The sequence below is a fragment of the Monodelphis domestica genome, chromosome 1, assembly GCF_027887165.1.
Source record: "Monodelphis domestica isolate mMonDom1 chromosome 1, mMonDom1.pri, whole genome shotgun sequence".
Classification (NCBI taxonomy): domain Eukaryota; kingdom Metazoa; phylum Chordata; class Mammalia; order Didelphimorphia; family Didelphidae; genus Monodelphis; species Monodelphis domestica.
The window spans coordinates 483242055-483261747 of NC_077227.1; the positions used below are offsets into that span (position 1 = coordinate 483242055).

The following is a 19693-nucleotide window of genomic DNA, read 5'->3' on the forward strand; positions in this document are numbered from 1 at the left end:
CACTGGAAGCAGTCTATGAAGATCTAGCTTCAAAACCAAATTCTCAAGAAACAATGAACTGGAGGAATTCCATGTGAACTAGAACCACCTCTAGGAATTGATGCAGAATGAAAGGAGCAGAACCAGGAGAACATTGTACACAGAGACTCACTGTGGTACAATCGAACGTAATGGATTTCTCTACTAGCAGCAACGCAATGATCCAGAACATTTCTGAGGGACTTATGAGAAAGAACACTATCCACATATAGAGGAAAATCAGTGGGAGCAGAAAAGCAGAAGAAAAACAACTGCTTGCTCACATTGGTCAAGGGGGATATGACTGGGGATATAGACTCTGAACAATCACCGTAGTGCAAATATCAATAATATGGAAATAGGTCTTGACCAAAGACACATGTAAAACCAGTGGAATTGTGCGTCAGATATGGGAGGGGTTTGAGGGAGGAGAGGGAAAGAACATGATTTTTGTAATCCTGGAAAAATGCTGTAAATTAATCAATTAAATAAACTTTTTTTAAAAAAAGCAAAAAAAACAAAAACAAAAACAAATTCTCCTAGGTAATGCCATTTGGATACATTGGAACACAGTTTTCAAAGAAACAAGGTTGCAGATAACTCAAGGAGCAATGTAAGATGCATGATGAGTATAAGTAGGCTACATCACATATCCAAAATGACCTACCTACAAAAAGTTTCTAAAGAGATAACAGAAAATATATGATCAGAAAAGGTTTTAGGTTAGTCATTTAAAGAAGTAGCCAGGGATGATAGATTGTTACTCTCTGAATGCTGTGATAGAATCTATAACATGTAAAAAACAAAGATCTCCAGTATGTCTAGATCATTTCTGTAGTATCTTTGAGAGAACATGAAAAAAAAGAACTGCTCAGGATGTGAAGGTGTGGATGAGTTTCTATCTGTATCAATGGAGAAAGTAACCACAATAGCATTTACATAGAAGAAATATTTGAATTTGTAATGTGATTTGATCCTTACAACACCCCTAATGGGTAGATACGATTCTTGTCACTATTTTACAGTTAAGGAAACTGAGGCAAAGAGAGGGTAAGTGATCTGGCCATGGTCCCACAGCTAGTAAGTGTCTAAGGCTGGATTTAAATTCAACTCTTCCTGACTTTAGGCCCACTGTGCAACTTAGCTACACTGTCTTCACAAATTCACTGTAGCATTAAAGTATTTGAAATAATTGTGGTGGCAGAGAAACCAGATATAGCTTTTGCTAGTCTCTACACATACGAACAGTTCAAATCAAAGCCTGGCAGTTATAATGATATTTACAGCAGAAAGATGAGACAGAAGTCATTTAACATTAGTACAAGAGCTATTTTCCTTGATTGCAACTATGAAGACTTTCTTTGGTGGCTAATACAAAGCCTAAGAGTCTAGTAATGCCAGAGACAGTGAAGGAATCTAGGAATCCATTTCTGCTTTCTGATACTTACTGGAAAGGAGGTAGAAAGGAATCCTTGGCTTGAAATAGAGTCCCTCTTGACTATTCTCTAAAATATCTCATTCCCATTCCTGCCTCTCATCCATACATATTTAGGTTAATTTTTTTTCTTCTGATAAAGATAATAACCAGATAAAGCCACAATTCCAGTAACATCAGGTAAGGGAGAAAAGGTTTTAGGAGGATCCAAGAATTAGCATTACATACATACTCCTATCCCCTACCAATATAACCCTCACCCCAAGAAAAAATTAAGCCAGGTTGAATAAGGTTGTGGGAGAGAGAAAAGGAAAGAAGAGAGGAAGAAAGGAAGGAAGGAAGGAAGGAAGGAAGGAAGGAAGGAAGGAAGGAAGGAAGGAAGGAAGGAAGGAAGGAAGGAAGGAAGGAAGGAAGGGAGGGAGGGAGGGAGGAAGGAAGGAAGGAAGGAAGGAAGGAAGGAAGGAAGGAAGGAAGGAAGGGAGGGAGGAAGGAAGGAAGGAAGGAAGGAAGGAAGGAAGGAAGGAAGGAAGGAAGGAAGGAAGGAAGGAAGGAAGGAAGGAAGGAAGGAAGGAAGGAAGGAAGGAAGGAAGGAAGGAAGGAAGGAAGGAGGAAAGGAATAACTCTGGGCTCTCTTTCCTGACTGCTGAAACAATTATTTCTATCCTTTGTCCTCTCCTAACTCTGAAAGCAATTTCTTTCCATCTCTTTTTTTCTCTGCTCTTCTTACTCTTAAAAAAACAAAAAACAAAACAAAACAAAACAAAAAAAACCCTTACCTTCTGTCTTGGAATCAATATTGATTCCAAGGCAGAAGAGTGGTGAGGGCTAGGCAATAGGGGTCAAGTGACTTGCCCAGGGTCACACAGCTGGGAAGTGCCTGAGACCAGATTTGAAACTAGGACCTCCTGTCTCTAGGCCTGACTTTCAATCCACTGAACTACCCATCTGCCCCCCTCTTCTTATTCTTTAATATATCTCTCTCTTATCCCTCTCACTTCTCTTATTTTTCTCTTATCTCTCATCTCTCTCACCTCTGTTTCTCTCTTATCTCTCTCTCTCATCTCTATCTCTCTTATCTCTCTTTATCTCCCTTATATCTCTATCTTTCTCTTATCTCTGTCTCTCATTTCTCTGTCATCTCTCTCTTATCTCTGTTTCTCTTATATCTCTTATCTCTTTTATCTCTCTTCATCTCCCTTATTTCTCTTTCTTTCTTACCTCTCTGACTCTCTTATCTCTCTTACAATTGTTAACCAGAAGTGTGGTTGAGAACCCTTAATTCTCTCTGAGTAGATTAGTTTGAAAAGAAACCGTGTTTCTCCTGCCCCAGCTTCTCACTCCACCCCCCCACTCCAGAGCTGATGATGCCTGTTGCTGCCAATCCAGCCTCCTGCTGCTAACTCCCTGGGTGGTCCCAGCAGCCTGCTACTGCTCCTTCTGCTCTTGTTGCTGCTGCTACTGCTGCTTTTTCTATTGCTGCTGCTGATTGGAGCAGTTCTCAAGAGGCTTGGAAAGTATAAATCCTTTTTTCCCTCACATTGCCAACAGCTGAGTGTTTGCTTGCTGCTTGCCTTGGAAGCCCAAGTGTATTTCCCTTAGAGACATCTCTTATCTTTCTCTTATCTCTATCTCTTTTACCTCGATCACTCTATCTCTTATCTTATCTCTATCTCTTATCTCTTTATATCTTATTTCTCTATATCTCCTTCTTATCTCTTTTATCTCTATATCTTCCTCTTGTCTCTTTTTTATCTTTCTCTTATCTCTGTCACTCTCTTTAACCTATCTGTTTCTCTCTTATCTCTCTTGCCTCTCTCATCTCTACCTCTCTTAGCTCTCATCTCTTACTCTCTCTCATCTCTCTTTCTCATCTCTCATCTATCTTATCTTTTAGCTCCATGATCTATCTCTTTCTTATTTCTTTCTTATCTCTTATCTCTATCTATCTTATTTATCTTATCTCTATCACACTTTTTCTCTCTTATCACTTATTTCTCTTATCTCTCTCATCTCTTTCCTCTCTCTTATTTCTAGCTCTCTTATCTCTCACTCTTTCTCCCTTATCTAACTCTCTTATCTGTTTCTCTCTTATTTCTCTTATCTCTATCCCTCTTTCTCTTATCTTTATTTTCCCTTATCTCTCTTTCTTATCTATCTTGTCTCTTATCTCTCTTACCTCGATCTCTTTCTCATCTCTTTTATCTCTTTCTTATCTCTATTTCTTTCTCTTATCTCTCAATTTCTCTTATCTCTTATTTCTCTTATCTCTCCCATCTCTCTTATCTCTTACCTCCCTTATCTCTCTTATCTCTCTTTCTATCTTATCTCTTCTTTCTGTCTCTCTCTCTGTGTCTCTGTCTCTCTTTCTCTGTCTCTGTCTCTCTGTCTCTCTCTCTCTCTCTCCCCCCGCTTTTTCCTCTTTCCTCTCTCTTTGCTTCCATGGCTCTAGGTTTTTCCGCTATGCCCTCTGTCTCCTCATCTCTGTCTCTCAGTCTATGTCTGTCTCTCTGGTATCTCTCATTCTCCACTCCAAAATCTCTCTCCCGTCTTGTCTTGGTCTTTCTCACTCCTCCCTTTAATTACAAGAGGACCTTCTGATTGGGCAGCCACCAATCCCGGAGGGCTAGTCCAAGGCATATAACGAATGCTGGTGTGAAGTAGCATCTAGATCCCGCCCCTTCCCCCAAACTGGATACATCGGCATTGGCAGTAGCGGGGGAGGAAGTGGGTAGGGGGTAGGGACTGGAGGGACCGAGGACAGACGAGTGGAAAAGGTGCAAGGGGCTTCAGAACAGATTAGACACATCTCCTCCTTCTCAGGTACCCCCACCCCACCCCAGCACACCCCTTCCCCAAGCTCTCTGGCTTTAAGTCAGAAAACCGCACAGAGGTTGCGTGCAGGGAGGGAAGGGTGAGGGATTGTTTCCCCTTTTCTGAAAGCAGCGCTTCGGAGTGTGGGTAGCTCCCGATTGGAAGCTTATATGCTCTGATGAGTGTGGGAAGAGGCGACCTTTTCCCCGGCTCCGCCGAGCTCCCGGAGAAGGCTATGGCGGAGCTCAAATCTCTGTCTGGTGACACCTACCTGGCCCTAACCCAGAGCTACACAACCTCTGCTTTCCCTTATGGCTCTGTCCGCGGTGCTGAAACGCACAGAGGCTACAACGCAGCTTCAGCGGGAGACTTTCACGGAGCTCCTCTGGCCAAGGGAGGGGCAGCCGAGAGCAGCGGGGAGCAGAGCGGTGATGAAGAGGACACTTTCGAGCCTAGGAAGAGGAGCTCTGGCTTCGACAACGACTCCAAACTCAAGGCGGGGACTCTGGCCAAGAAGCCCAAAGAACAGCGCTCCTTGCGCCTGAGTATCAACGCCCGAGAGCGGAGACGCATGCATGACCTGAACGACGCCCTGGATGGACTCAGGTCGGTTATCCCCTACGCACACAGCCCATCAGTGAGGAAACTGTCGAAAATTGCCACCCTTCTCCTAGCGAAGAACTACATCCTGATGCAGGCCCAGGCTCTTGAAGAGATGAGGCGGCTGGTAGCCTATTTGAACCAGGGTCAGAGCCTCACTGGCCCTATTCCGGCCGCATTGACTCCCTTTGGCCAGGCCGCAGTATATCCCTTCTCCGGCACAGCACTGGCCGCCTGTCCTGAGAAATGTGCTGCCTTCTCGGGGACTCCCTCTGCTCTTTGTAAGCACTGTAACGAGAAGCCGTGATTGGGTGTGTATCTAACCCTGTCCCCACATCTCCCACCACCACCTTCCCTCCAGTCCTTTGCCCTCTTCTTACCTTGTCCACTGCCTTTCAGCCTCCTCGCAACATCGTTTCAGTTAGAATTGCTAAAACGCCTGTTCTGATCCTCACCCTCACCCTTTCACCTTCCTCGACTTCTAAAAATTGTTTAAGTGAAAAGCAACAGAAGGAAAGGATAAAGGGATAAGCTGATCTCGGTGTAGTTTGAGTGTTAAACTGTTTTACGAAATCACTTTCCCCTCCTGCCCGGGCTAAACAAGTCAGAGAAATTTCTAACCCTTCGGCACCCGACCCCCAGCCTTTTAGCCCCATCTTAAAGCCGCTCCCTCTTTGACACGGAAAAATATTCCTTGCAACAAGTCCCCTGGATCGGGGACTGACCGTAAGGAGAGCACGTGGATTTCTGAGCGGCCGAAGCCTAACCTAGTACACTATGCAACGCAGCCCCCACCAATCGCCCCAGGTCCAAGGGAGTGAGACCCAGATCCTAGGCCGGGCTTCCTGTCCCATGTGTGTTCTATTTCCAGGGACCTTTAAAGTTCCCAAACCCCCAGACGCTAAAGTTCAGTGCTGCTAGCCGGGTTGTTTGAGCTCCCGCAAACCTCACCAAGCCTCATCCTGTAGAACCTTGACTGTTAATACGTGGGTTTGTTTTTGTTTTTTGTTTTGGAACCGAGAGGTGACATTCTGCTTCGTACCTCTTCCCAGTGCTTGGCCTCCTCAAACCAAAGCCTTCTGGCACCCTGGAAAAGCGTCTTCTTCCCAAACCATTGTTTGCATGAGGAATAAATGCTGAGAGCGAGAAACTATTCCGGGGAAAAGATTTTCAATAAATTATCAGATTTAAGTCATATAAAAGTCTGGTCTGCACCGCTGTACTATAGGCCAGGTGAGACTGACGGTGTGCTTGCCTCCTGAACAGCTGAGATTAAAGACTAGTCTAAGTGGTCTAAAACCACGAAAGGTTTCACTCTTCCAGTTCATGGGATTTTCTCGTCCCTAATCCGAAGCTAGCCCTAACGCAGGACAAGTCTGTGCGTGCTTTTGTCAGGTTCTCAAAAACTCAGTAAACATTACAGACTGGTAGTTGGAGTTTCCGAAATCCCAGGGTCAGCACGTTAGTCAAACTAAACCTCGACCTTGTCCCCAGGGACGGAGAATAACTGTTCTAGCCCAGGGCAAACCGTGAAGTCTCCACGCCTGCAGCATCCCCACAATTTGACAGCAATTTCCAAAAGAAGTGTTGTAATTTCTAGGTAAGTCTGTGTCATCGAATCTCTATCCCTAGCTCGGATTAGATATATAGAAAATACTGGAAAGGATGCTAAGCCTCTCACTTTAAAGATAAGAAAACTGAGGCTTATAGAAGTTAATTGATTTGATCAAGGTCGTAAAATAGTTCAGTAAAGATAAGAAACCAGGTCTTCTGACTCTAGATTCAACGTTCTTTCCATTCATCGTTAGCAAGAACTATTGACTAACATTTTTTTCTTTTTCCTTAAAAAAAATTAAGATCATCTCTGCAATTCTCTGTAGGGGTTAAAATTTACCAAAATGAAAAAAAAAATTGATAATAAACCTGTAAGCATTATCATTATTGTTATTGTCCCCATTTTACAGTAGAGAACACTGAGATCAGCAGGGTCTAGTCAATAAATGGCAGAGATGGCATTCAAAACCAAATGCTCTGGTTCCATATCCCGTGCCTCTCTAACCACATCACCCCAAGAAAACCACCACCAACCACCCAGTGTCAGCCACCATGCAACCTGGTACAGCTACAGCTCGAGGGGGTGGATCTGTCCAGGATCATTTGTGTTAGACTCAGGGTGTAACTGTTTGAGATTATTAAACCAATTTCCACGCCTGTCTCTGGTGTTATGCTAATAGGAAGAGTACAGCCACCGCTACTAAGCGGCTTGTCTATAGTGGTTAACTTTAATGAATACATTGCAAAGGGACTTTTTGTATTTGCAAAGTGAGGTGTGTGATTAAGTCTCATTCATAAAAAGACATATGCTTAGTACTGGTTTCAGCTAATTTCCATTTTTATTCTTTTTTTTCCAGCTGACTTCAGAAAACTGAGGCGTTTTTTTTTTTGTTTGTTTGTTTATTCGTTTGTTTGTAAACTGATTTCTAAGACTGAAGATAGCCCAAAGTATTAGGAAGGGCTAGGAAACCCAAACGACTTAATTTGGGGGGATGAGGAGTATGCTGAGGTGCTCTTGAACGAGCATCCCAAATAATGACAAATTTAGATATTAAGGGAAAATAATCATTTTGATGGAAAGTGCCAAAGATGCACTTGACATATTATTTAGATACAAAATAAATAGGTTTTGACTTAATTTTGTTTTTTTTACAAATAGTGGTAGAAAGATTTATAATAAAACAGTGAGTTTAATGGTTCACAATGGAATCTATACTTTCTCTTAAGAAATTGGCTAAAATGACTTCTTGTTTCTTTAATCTCATAGCTCAGAACATTCTCTGGAGAAGCAGAAATTTTGAATATTAATAACCATTTTTTCTTTGCTGAATTTTCTAACTTGGAAATTTGTCATTTTTTTCCCCTTTCTAATCTTAAGTTTAAAATCAACTTTTTTAAAAACTGCCCTGAACTATTTGGGAGAGGGACTCTGATTTCATATGTATTAGAAGCTTCATTTGAGGGATCTCTCTTTTAAAACAGATCAGTAACTCTTCTGCAATGTATATAATCTTAGAGCACTACATACAGAACAGAGATCAAGACTTGCCCAGAGACCCACAGCTGACATAGAAGAAGAATTTGAACCCACTTTTTCCTGACTTCAAAAATTATTTTCTATCCAACATTCTGTGCAGTCTTTTCTCTACCTTTAGCTATTGGCTTATTTAACTATTTGTTGAGCTCCTGGTTTGGAAACACCCTCCACAGATGAAGATAGGTATTTTTTACATATAAACCTTTTCAGTATAAAAAGTTACATTGGGAGCTTTAAGAAAATAATTTTACAAATCTTTACAGAACTAGGAAGTGTCTTACCTTGGTCATACAACCACCAGACAGGATTTAAACTTAGATCTTAATGACTCTTAATGACTCTTAATGAATTAAAGGTCAGAATTCTATCCTCTATACCACCATTGCCTTGCTTAAGTATTAATAGATATCATAACACCACCTGCTAAATTAACTGTTTTCCTGCCTAAAAGGTACTGAAGTAGGTATTAAAATATAGTGTCCCAAAAAGTCTTCATGCAGTTTTAAACTTTTTAATAATTTTAATAGCTTTTTATTAATTTTTTAATGTATACTCCTTATGATGAAAGTTTTAGTGAAGAAATCTAATACATCATAATTTTTTTTTAATTTCACATATAAATTCAGTACTGGATGTCATGCAAAAAAGAGACAGACAACATGGTGTCATAGAAAGAGAAATAGGATCAGAGTCAGAGGGACTGTGTTTGAATCCCAGCCTTGCTACTTACTGCCTTTGTGACCCTGGGGAAGTCATTTTACCACTGTGGTTCTCAATTCCTTCATCTATAAAATAAAAGGACTGGACTAAATTCCTTGTGAGGGTTAAATCTATGAACCTAAAGGAAATAGAACAAAAAATAAAATGTTGTACTGATGTTAGTTTGATAGGCAAATGAAAATTTCCTATTACAAAGTTAATCGTGATGTAATACTGTCAAGCACAGTAATTGGTTTAAATTAATAGGAGAAAATAGTACTTAAACTTTTCCCAAGATACATGAAGTTTCCTCATACTCATTCACTTAACTTTCCTATAATGGTATAATTAAAGTAAATTAAGTTATGATTATGTCTACATGACCCTAAAATAGATAGTTAGAAAAGTTAAAATTCAGTTATTGAACATTTTTTTTCTTTATAATGTCAAACACCCAAATATTTCAGGAGTCCAGATGAACAGCTGAATATTTTGCACTTTTTTCCAATGTCTGCTTTCCTTTCAGGATACTTGTTGAGGAAAGAAATAGATCACAAGAGAATAAAATAATTATTTCTCACCCTCTATAGAGGAACATCTTAAATAGACTATCTAGAAACCACAATGATTTCTTCAGTATTTAGTCTGGAACTTAAATATAGATATAATATGCATAAACACATACAAGAATGTTTCTTTATTATATTTATATGCTAGTGTTTTTTAGCCTTTTTAATTCATGAATTCAAACTTTTTTGCTCTTCGAAAACAAAAAATAAATGTTGTTGGACCATTCTTTGTCGGTGAAGTATAAGTATGTGCTACACAAATATTAAATGGTTTCTCTGACCTGACCTACATGGGTTATACAGTTAGAGAACCATCAAAATCAAGTCTTTTTCTTTCACAAGATCAGGGAATTGTTCTTCTGTTTGAAAAGTGATGGTCCAGATGGAAAAGTTCTCAAAATGTTGTTTGGGGAGCCCCTGATGGTCCCCCAAACCCTTTCAGAGGGTCTGTGAGGTAAAAACTTTTTTCACAATAATAAAACATTCTAATTTCTAATTCTGTAATTATAAATAAATATAAATGCAAAAACAAATGTTCTTTGGGAGGTACTCAATAGTTTTTAAGATTGTAAAAAGTAAGGTATAACTTTTTAAAGTGCAATCAAAAAGTTTAAGAACTACTAGATTAGAGTTATTCATGTTATAACTTTTACCTAGGTTTTTTCCCCCTAAACTCTGATTCATATGCTATCTTACTTATTTATCTTTGAAATCCAGAAGTTATTGATAGCTAGTATGTACCTCCCTAATGACTAATGATCAATAGTCAGCTATTTGCATTTATTGTATAAATGAGATCTCTGACTATAGCTTTCTATTCAATTAAACAAAAACATAATCATAGTGAGACAATCAGTTAAAATACAAAGGGCATATTCTATGTTATAAAGGTTACATGGATGCCCAGCATTTCTTTCCATGGTTTGGTTAAAAAGCTACTCTTCAACTCAGTGGGTCTCATTTTATAGTGAAAATTGAGCAGAAAGGAAGAAAACAAATTCATAATCAGCACTGTCACTGCTAAGGGCCCTTCTGAAACAATTCAATAAAGAAATGTCTCTCTTTGGTTATCCTAAACCAAGTCTCTCCCATCTCCCTACCCTGTGCAACCCTGAGTAGTAGGAGTGGCCTCTAGAAAAACTGAATTCAGTGCTTCTAATCACTATTTATGGACATATCACCAGGCCAAGTCTTTGATTCATCCACTCAATTTTCTTTCTAGTTATATCCATGGCTTTCTTACCTGGCTATACAAATCTCTCTAGGTGGTTCTTCACTTCTAACCTAGTCAAAGGCAACTGAGTTAACCAGCTCATGCTTAATGATCCAGGAATGAACCTCAAACTAGCCCACCTCTTCTTTACCCCTTTCTCCTCAATCCAGATGTTTTAAAGTAATATTATTATTCTTCCTGCCCCCAGTCCCAGACTGTCTTCATGACATCAAGATTTCTATAAAAAGACAGAAAAATCAGCCAATCTGTTGTTCTAACCATTTCTGATCAGACAGTTTCACTCTTCTCTCCATTTCCCTAAGCTGATGAATTATTTGGACCTGGTCTATAATTTCATAGTTTGTTAAATGCTAAATTTGCTTGTGTATTCTGTGTGTGCATGCACACACAACACACACATACACCTTAAGAGATTTTTGTTTTCTTCATGTTTATCAGAAATGTCATATGAAGCATGCATCAGAAACCTAGCATAACCAGAAAAGCATATGCTGAAAATATGCCCCTTGAATAAAGCACTAGAAAATATTGAAAATATAATAGAACTCTTTGAAACACAGGGGGGTTTTTTTAGCCTAAGGGAAGTCCATTCTCTAAGGCACCAGTACAGGAAAAAAATGATTCCAGCACAAAACTATTGTACATAATAGATCCTTAATAATAAATTGAATAATATTCAAATGAAAATCACTTTCTGAACAGTATTGATCTTAAGAGTAAATGGAGTAGACATCAAGCCATTGTGGGAGAGAGTAAGGGCTTCTTGCCTAGAAATATATCCCCTACTAGACTCCTGAGGACATGTCATTCCATCTCTAGAGATCTATTCCTTTGAGCTAAGATTTTATCACATAGCAACTCAATACTGGAGTGTCTTGTTTCAAAGCACATTATTCACAACTGAAACCAGGACCCCAAAGCATAATATTTCTTATGGTGCGTAGTTTATTGTTGTTTTTTTTCCATTTGCTTTCTTGGTGCTCTGGTGCAAAGATAGGCAGCATTTTGCCTCTGCTGCAACTCAGCACAAGAGAAGATGCAAAGCTCAACAAAATGCAATTCAACAGGACTTCTATAATCACAAACAATATTACAGCTGTAGATGTTTATTTTACCACATTACTAAACAGGTTACCATTTGGTTTGGAAGCCTATTTTGACCAATTTGCATTTCTCTCACTTCCCTTCCAGGCTGAGAAATGAAATATCAAGTGAAAACCAGCCTCCTCATAAAAGGCAAATATTATTTTCCTAAAGGGAGAGTGAAAATATGAAGACCATCACTGTCATCTAAGAGTCCAGGTTTGCTTCATCATCTCTGTTGTGAACAAGTTCTTTTTGCCCAGAATCAGAACATAGTTCCTAAGCCCTAAGTATTACAGAGGACAATGATTGCAGTGCTTTTTCTAATGTGAATTTGTTTGTGACATGTTTCCAGTCTTTAATCTCTTTTGGCATCCCATTTACAAAGATGAAAACAGGGATTTATGATGTACTGAATTGTTTCTGTAACAATTACCTCTTTGGATTCACGGATCTGCAGCCCTGGCCAGTCTAATGCCTCCAACAAAAGTATATTTATTAAAATTATAAACTTAACATGCTTTCAGAATGAAAACTATTATGTGGCAGTAAAATTCCTAAAAGAACAACATCTATGTTACTGTAAATATAATAGCTAACATTTAACCAGCAGAGGAAATTAAAGAACATCCTGTGTTTCAATATTCATCTCCCATAGAAATAATCTCAATATGATTACTCCTATGAAAAGAATTTTTTTCCTTTCCAAAAAGTAAATACAGATTCATTTAAAAATAATTAATGAACAATCTTTATGCCTTCTCAATAGTCCTATCATCTAAAGTGCTTTAAATACTTATTCTTATAAGACAATGTATGGAAACTCTGTTAACATTGCTCTTTATCTCTCACTGTAAACTTTAAATTGAAATTATACCTACAGGTCAGAAAGCCACAAGGCCTAGAGATTAAGGCACACACATGGAGATTTTGTTACTTAATGTGTATAGTTTTTATTGTATTTTCCTATTGATGTTTTCATTTCATACCTTCATTTCTATGATCTGCAAAAAGTAGTTATCTGAATAAGACATATTGAATAGAAAATCATCAAACCTTTAAAGTTGGAAGAGACCTCAGAGATCATTTAGTAAGTAGACGTCCACTGTTAAAATAGAAAGAAGTCATGGAATGATCTTTCCTCATCCAAAGAACCAAATCAGTGAGTCCTCTATTTCCAGTGAGAATTGATTTTCATTTTTTAAAAAAGTCATTGTTGGAGATGGTACAGATAATTCCAACCAGTAAGAATAACTTATAGTCCAACAAAACAAGAAACTGTTCTCCCTCTACAATCAATGTAACTGAATCATGTGGATGTTACCAATATGGAACTGAGCTAATGTCTTGCCTTGACTAAAGTATTTCACAGAGAAAACATGGCTGAGCTTTAAAAAAAAAAAATCTCTTTTAAACCATCCCAGTTTATTCCTCCAAGCTCCTTTTTGTCTAAAATAATGAGTCCATAGTCAGTTTCCTTCCAAAGCCTTGTGATTTAGTCTGACGGGCTGTGAGACGCCCCAGATCCGTTTGGACTGCATTTGTTATTTTAATGAGACAAAGGCAAATCTGGTTTTTTGGCCGCAAACCCTAAGATACTAACAGGAGGATGCTCAGTGTTTCCTGATGGCCACAAGGCATCTGACATGATAGATTCTTCTTGCCGCCACAGCAGGGCTTTCACATTTGCCACATCTACAAAGATGTTTGGTCTTCTCCGCCCCTCCTCACCTCCAATGTACCCTCTTCCTTTTGACTTAGGGCAGCACAAAATTGGAACCTACAATTACTGCATAGGAACAAAGTCTCATTTTGCAATTCATACAAACAAGTCATCCCAAGAATCCAGTGGCCATCAAGAGCCTCATGCCCAAGACTGAAATTCACTCACCCCAACCAAAGGTCATTCTCAGCTGGGTGTCAGCACCAGTGGGTTCCACCAGCTCCAGCTTGACATTGTATCTGAAATGACAATGAGCCTGGCATATCTGTGCCCTCCCAGTAATCACAGTAATAGTGCTCAGGAGGATTCACCAAGCTGAACTTCCCCAGTGATATGGCGGAGAGTCTGCCTTCTCTAAGAATACCAGTAAGGGGACAGACAAGTCCTGATGTGCCTTGCAGCAAATAGTCCCCCAGCTAAGATGCTAACAAGAAATCTTTACTAGCTTAAGATTTTCTCCCCCTACTTCCAGATATACTGAGCATAAGAACAAAAGAAAAAGACTTAAAACCATCCACCCATTTCATTTCAAATCACATCCAGATAAATTATTTGATTACCTATCATTATGTTTCATATATGCACAAATCAATGAGACCCTACCATTTATTAATGAAAGAATGTAAAAGAAAGACTTAATGAACATATCACTTCCTCAATGAAAAATCTTTTTTTTCCTTCCTTGACCTCTTTTAACCTCCCAAACTAGGTATAACAACAACAGTTACCAAGAAATTTATACAAAGAGGTATTCTTTTGGGAAAATACTCTCAGCAACTTTTTTCTTTGGTCCAGACATGGAATCTCATTTATACAGGAATTCTGGATGCAGAAATTCATGCTATAGATACAAATCAACAACTCATCTGAAATTTAGAGTTGTAAAGAGTTACCTAAGACACTGAGACATTAAGCAACACACGTGTGGTCATGAAGCCAACATTTGTCAGAGGCAAGATTGAACCTAGGTCTTCCTGTCTTCAAGGAAAATTTTCTATTCACTGTGCAACACCACTTCTAACTTTCGATTACACCAGTTTTTTATTCATGCATTTATTTGATGGTTAGGGGGGAAAAAGTTGATGTCCTTAAAAGTTGATGTCTTTAGGGCCCAGTCTTGCAGAAACAATCTGAATTCAATATTTAGGCAAACAAGTAGGTAAATTAAATATTTTGTAGCCTAGCCTCTTTGTTATATGACTATATATACAAGGGACATCTAGATGGCTCAGTGGATTGAGAGCCAGGCCAAGAGGTGAGAGGTCTGAACCCAGATTAGGTTTAAATCTGGCCTCAGACACTTCCTAGTAATGCAATCCTGGGCAAGTCACTTAATGTCTATTGCTGCCCTTCTGCCTTGGAACCAATACAAAGTATTGATTTTAAGATAGAAGGTAAGGATTTTTTTAAAACTACATACACATATATATGTAGATGTTATATATACCATGCATATATACAAGTATATTTATACATTATATATACATATAGATCCAAATTATCAAGGAAGTCTTTCTTTTATATGTATATATTCTTTAAAGTATATATGATGTTTCTTTATACACATACACACACACACATATACATTTTTTCTTTGAGAGAGAGAGAATGTATGTTTGTGTGTGTATGTGTGTTTGTAATCTTTAATCAGTATAGTTGTAGTGGAGGAAAAAACTGGCCTCAAAGCCAGAAAGGCATAAACTCAAGTCCCATTCCTGATACATGCTGTCTGTATGATCCTGGGCAACACATTTAATTTCTTAGGGCTCTAAGTAATTTTCTAAGGCTATAAATAACAGAGATGGAGCCAAACTCCTAACACCAATTTATCACAGATCAGGTTCTGAGCCCTGTGCTCTCAAGTACCACCAAGATTTTTAAAATCCTTCAGGTTTGATTTTTTTTCTTTTTTCTAGCAGTTCAGCTCTTCTCTTAAATGGTCATTGCAATAAGCATGATCTCCCCTTATAAATAAATCAGAACCATTCATTAAGCAACTCCTATGTCCCAGGCACTCTACTAAGAACTGGAAATACAAAGACAAAAGTGGAAACAAACCCTGATTTCAAGTAGTTTTTAGTCTGAGAGAGACAACATTAACTTGTATACAAAACAGATACAAAATAAATTTGTGGGGTGGAGGTTGAACTGGAATGGAATGGCATCAGGAAAAGCCTTTGTCTCTCCATTGCCATTTCCAACCTCTAAGGATCAAGGAGAATAATTTTTTTTAATGTTAAAATGAATACTCACTCAGAGTTCTCATATATTCCTACCCACTCTACCATGAAACACATACATGAAGGTTCTTGTTTCATTTAACTCCAATGCCTGAAAAGCTGGGGGTAAGGAGGTTCATTTTTGTTCTTGCTATCCAGCGCTCCTTCTTTGTGTCTTATAGCACAACAGAAAAGGCCTTCATCTTAAGAACCTATTGACTGGTTCATCAATCTGGGGATTAAATATCATCATCAAGAAACCAGTTAATAAAGAAGACAAGAAAAAAGCAGCAAGTCAGCACATAGATTGTGTGTGTACAAAAAAAAATGGAAAGGAGGAGGAGTGAAATTATATGTTGGATAATGGTGGCTATAATTACAGAATCATAGGTCTGAAAGCTCAAAGGGGTCTCAAAAGATCATTAGATCTAATTCCTTATTTTCAAGAAAGTAAAGTATTTATTCTATTTTACAGATGAGGCAACTGAACTTGATGAAAGTGTAGCATTACTAAATTTTGGATATACCATAGATACCACAATGAGATGGACAGTAGAAATTTTTTTTGCTCATGATACCTGAATGGGACAAGGGGAAGAAAATCAAGAATTATTTGCTATTTCCTACCTCATATTTTTTTCTTTTAGAAGGAAAGACCCACCTGTATCATGCCATTCTCTATTTATCCTGGTAAGCTGGAATTCTGATACCTTGCTGGCTAAAAATACCACAATGGAAAGCACCATTGTAATGACATGATGACCCCTGACTTTTCCAGGGATTTCAAAGGCAAAAGTCCAAGGTGATGAAATATAGGGCAGAGAAAGTCAACTTGGAGTCAGGGTAATATCCCCATTTTCTGTGATTCTTCTTGTAACCAAGGGTATCAGTTAAATAAAGCAAGCTTGAAAAATGGTTAGAAGAATCATTAATATTAATGAAAAGGAGAGGTCCATCTTTTTTCCCCAAAAATACTTGTTTATATTAAGGCTAAAATCACTAATGAGGAAGAAAAACAACAGATTACAGGCATAATACTGAACATGACTTCCTAAAATACTTTGCACTCTGTGCATGCATTGGGCTGTTCTAGTAAGAAAGTCATAACACAGTATGTTATTTGTCCTACTGCTCTGGTATGTATTGTAGCCTCCATAAATAGACATTAAGAGAACTGGGGGCTGTCATCATGTATAAAAGCTACTTATACATTGCAACAACTGTTGTTAGGCATTTATATTGGGCAGGACCATTTGAAAAACACAGTTCCACCAACAAAGAACTTGCAAAATCACAGGATGTGTCTATTTTCAGGCAGGTACATCCCCTCATTTTAAGCAAGATAATGGTTCTGGATTTGATCCTGAAAACCAGGCAGGCTTAGCAGGGCTCAGTCCACAGAGTAAGTTTAAGACCCTGTTCCTTCTCAGTATCTATCACCCATTTCTGATTTCACTCCCCAAGAAGTCACAGTATCACTTTGTATCACTAGTGAGTCCCTGGGTTTAACCAGGAGCAGTGACTGCCTTCATCTCATTTTACAAGGGCACAAGGCAAAATAAAATGAATTCCATCAGGAGCATGTGTCTTCTAGAAAAAAAAGCAGGGATAGGTTAAGAGGAAAGCAAATGAAAGGTAAGATTAATAGCATTTACGATGGCAGATAGACTAGCAGTTTGCTAATTAAAGATGTTAGAACACAGAAGCAGCCAAGGATCAGTGGCTTTTAATGAGGATGTTGTAGGGGTGATTTTGCTCCAATTTTCTGCTTAATAAGGCTGGTTTAAAAAGTAATTTTGTTGGGATGTGACTCCCCTAAACCTGTTCATTATCAGTGATGGGACTTCTCGTCGACACTTCGGGAAATGTTGTGCTTAATTAATATTGTGTCAGCGAGTGGCTATGCTGACAGATGAGGGGAAAAAAATTGATGAAGAACTTTCAAGGACACTGACTTCATTAAGCCGCTTCATTATCAGCTGCATAACTGACTAAATATGTCATTTACAAGATAATACTAGACTTTCAATGGATTTCCCCCTCTTTTTTTTCTTTCTCTAATATAGGTGAACATATAATGGTTCCCAAATTTTTTTTTCAAGAGAGAAAAGCAAGGTCAGCAGCCTGACCAGATGTTCTGTCTTGTCTTGCCATCACTAATGATAATAATTTACAATTTTATTGTGTTTTATGATTTACAAAATATCTCCTATACAACAATTCTAGAACATTGGTAGTGGAGTTATGATCCCCACCCAATGAAGGAAGAAACTGAGACTTGGAAAAATAAAATGACTTGCCCAAGATCACACAGTTATTAAGTGTCAGAGCTAGAACTGAATTTTTAGATTCTGTGTCCCAGCCTCTCCATTTCATGAGGCTTTCTTTCAGTAAGAACAGAAGGTCTTCAAAACAACACAGTATCGGTCACTGAGCCGGTCACATGAAGGGGATTTCTGTGCTCTTCCTGTGAGCTAAATCAGCCAATGGTGATTGGTTATATCATCTCACACCTCTATGTCTCTAAGCAGGACAAATTTTGGCTTTATGAGGAAAGGACTTTGGAGACCTCTAGATATTTGAAAGGTTAGTCCATTCTTTGGTCCAGTCTCCTTATAACCAGATGGTTTTTGTTACATCAACTGCCTACTATAAGACCTTGGAAAAGTCAACTTAACTCTCTTTGCCTGCATTTCTCAATCAATAAATATATAACCAATGCCATCACCACCACCAATCCTATTCCAGTCTTCATGAAAGTTGGGAGGGTTAGAGTATTCTCTAGAGGCAGGTATGAAAGAATTTAATTAATGCAACCTGTGCCCATGTCTGGAGGGCAATCTCAAGGAGAAATTATTCTTAAGAGGGGAAATAACTATTTCCTATTTAAAAATTAGACTGGATAAATGATATCTGCTTAACAGCCATCTGATTAATTGAGAAGTAAATGGAACTGAGAAACAGAGATGTGGGTTATAACTCAATTTCTGCTACTAACTCACAGTGAGTGAACTTGTACAAGTCACATGACTTCTTCTCTGGACCTTGGTGGAATCATCTATAAAATGATGGCTTCAGTCTGGGTAAATAGTAAGGCTCCATTCACTTTTAATAATCTATGCTACTTTATGGCAGAAAATAAACAGTTGGCAGATCATGGTCCTAGTCCTGGATCTGTCATTAAACGTCTTATGTGATCTTGAACAAACTTCTACGATTTGCTAAGCTTTGGTTTTCTCATCTATAAAAAAGAAGAATTGAACCAGATGCCTCACTGCAGTTTGGTAGCTGATGGGTTATTTTGTATGAATTCTGTAAATGATAGACATTACAGATTGCTGCCCTGAGTTCAATTATTAAAAACCTTCTATGTCCTATGTCCTCTAGAATATAAAAGAAGCCTTCAAATGAGCTTGTGCTTCACATGTCATCAAAACACAGGTGACGCAGTGACTGTTAAAGTAATAAATTATCATATTATCTACCTGATGTTATCAATATGCAATTCTTATTTATTTAAACTAAATCTTCTCAAAATTTCTTCTTTAATTTGATGCTATAATAATAATAATAACACTAATATAATACTTTAAGATTGTAAAAGGCATTTATAATGTTCATTTGGTCTTCAAAACCTCCATGAGAGATAAGTGCTATTAGTAGTCCCATTTTATAGGTATGGTAACTGAAGCTTGATGGAAGCTAAGTATCTAGCCTATGTTCACATAGAATGAGGGAATAAGACAACATTCAAACTCGGATTTTTCTGACTCCAGGTCCAGCACTGTATCCACTACATCACCTAGCTGCCTTACACCTAGCTGTCCTTGTCTTTGAGGTATTCAAATAAATATACCACACAATGACTGAAATGACTCCACCAAGGGAAAAACAGGACATGGCAGTATGGACATTTCAAGCAGAACACATCATGCATATTATGTGTGAAAACCATAATGACAAGGCTGAGAACTCTTGTCAGGTCCAAATAGAAAACTCCCATGTGTACTGTGAGGCCTTTATGATTGAGTCATGATCCAGGTGTATGAAGCCCAAACCATCCAAGTAGACCTCCAGTTATATCGGTTTCTAGCCCACCTTCAATTCCAGTGTTTCTTTTCATTTCTTCTTAAATGGCTAATATCAATTGGTCATATGAGATAAACTCAAACACAGAACTTGGCCTTAGCTGAGTTTGCTCAATCGGCTGG

At 38.4% G+C, this 19693-nt stretch overlaps 1 protein-coding gene across 2 annotated transcripts; it reads left to right on the forward strand.

Moving 5' to 3' along the window:
- Positions 1-4119: 4119 nt before the first annotated feature.
- Positions 4120-18966, forward strand: BHLHE23 (basic helix-loop-helix family member e23). Of its 2 annotated transcripts, none has more exons than XR_008915417.1 (2): positions 4120-6464; positions 11649-18966. XR_008915417.1 is itself a non-coding variant. In XM_001368073.4 (2 exons), exon 1 carries the CDS (start codon positions 4443-4445, stop codon positions 5169-5171), a length of 729 nt encoding a protein of 242 aa, XP_001368110.3. In that variant the 5' UTR covers positions 4144-4442; the 3' UTR covers positions 5172-5175; positions 11649-18966. The 2 variants fall into 2 exon arrangements, 1 of the variants encoding a protein (XP_001368110.3); XM_001368073.4 differs by having other exon boundaries at positions 4144-5175.
- Positions 18967-19693: the final 727 nt, after the last annotated feature.

Coding starts and splice junctions, on each gene's coding strand:
- BHLHE23 (XM_001368073.4), top strand. CDS start 4,443: ATGAGTGTGGGAAGAGGCGACCTTTTCCCCGGCTCCGCCGAGCTCCCG.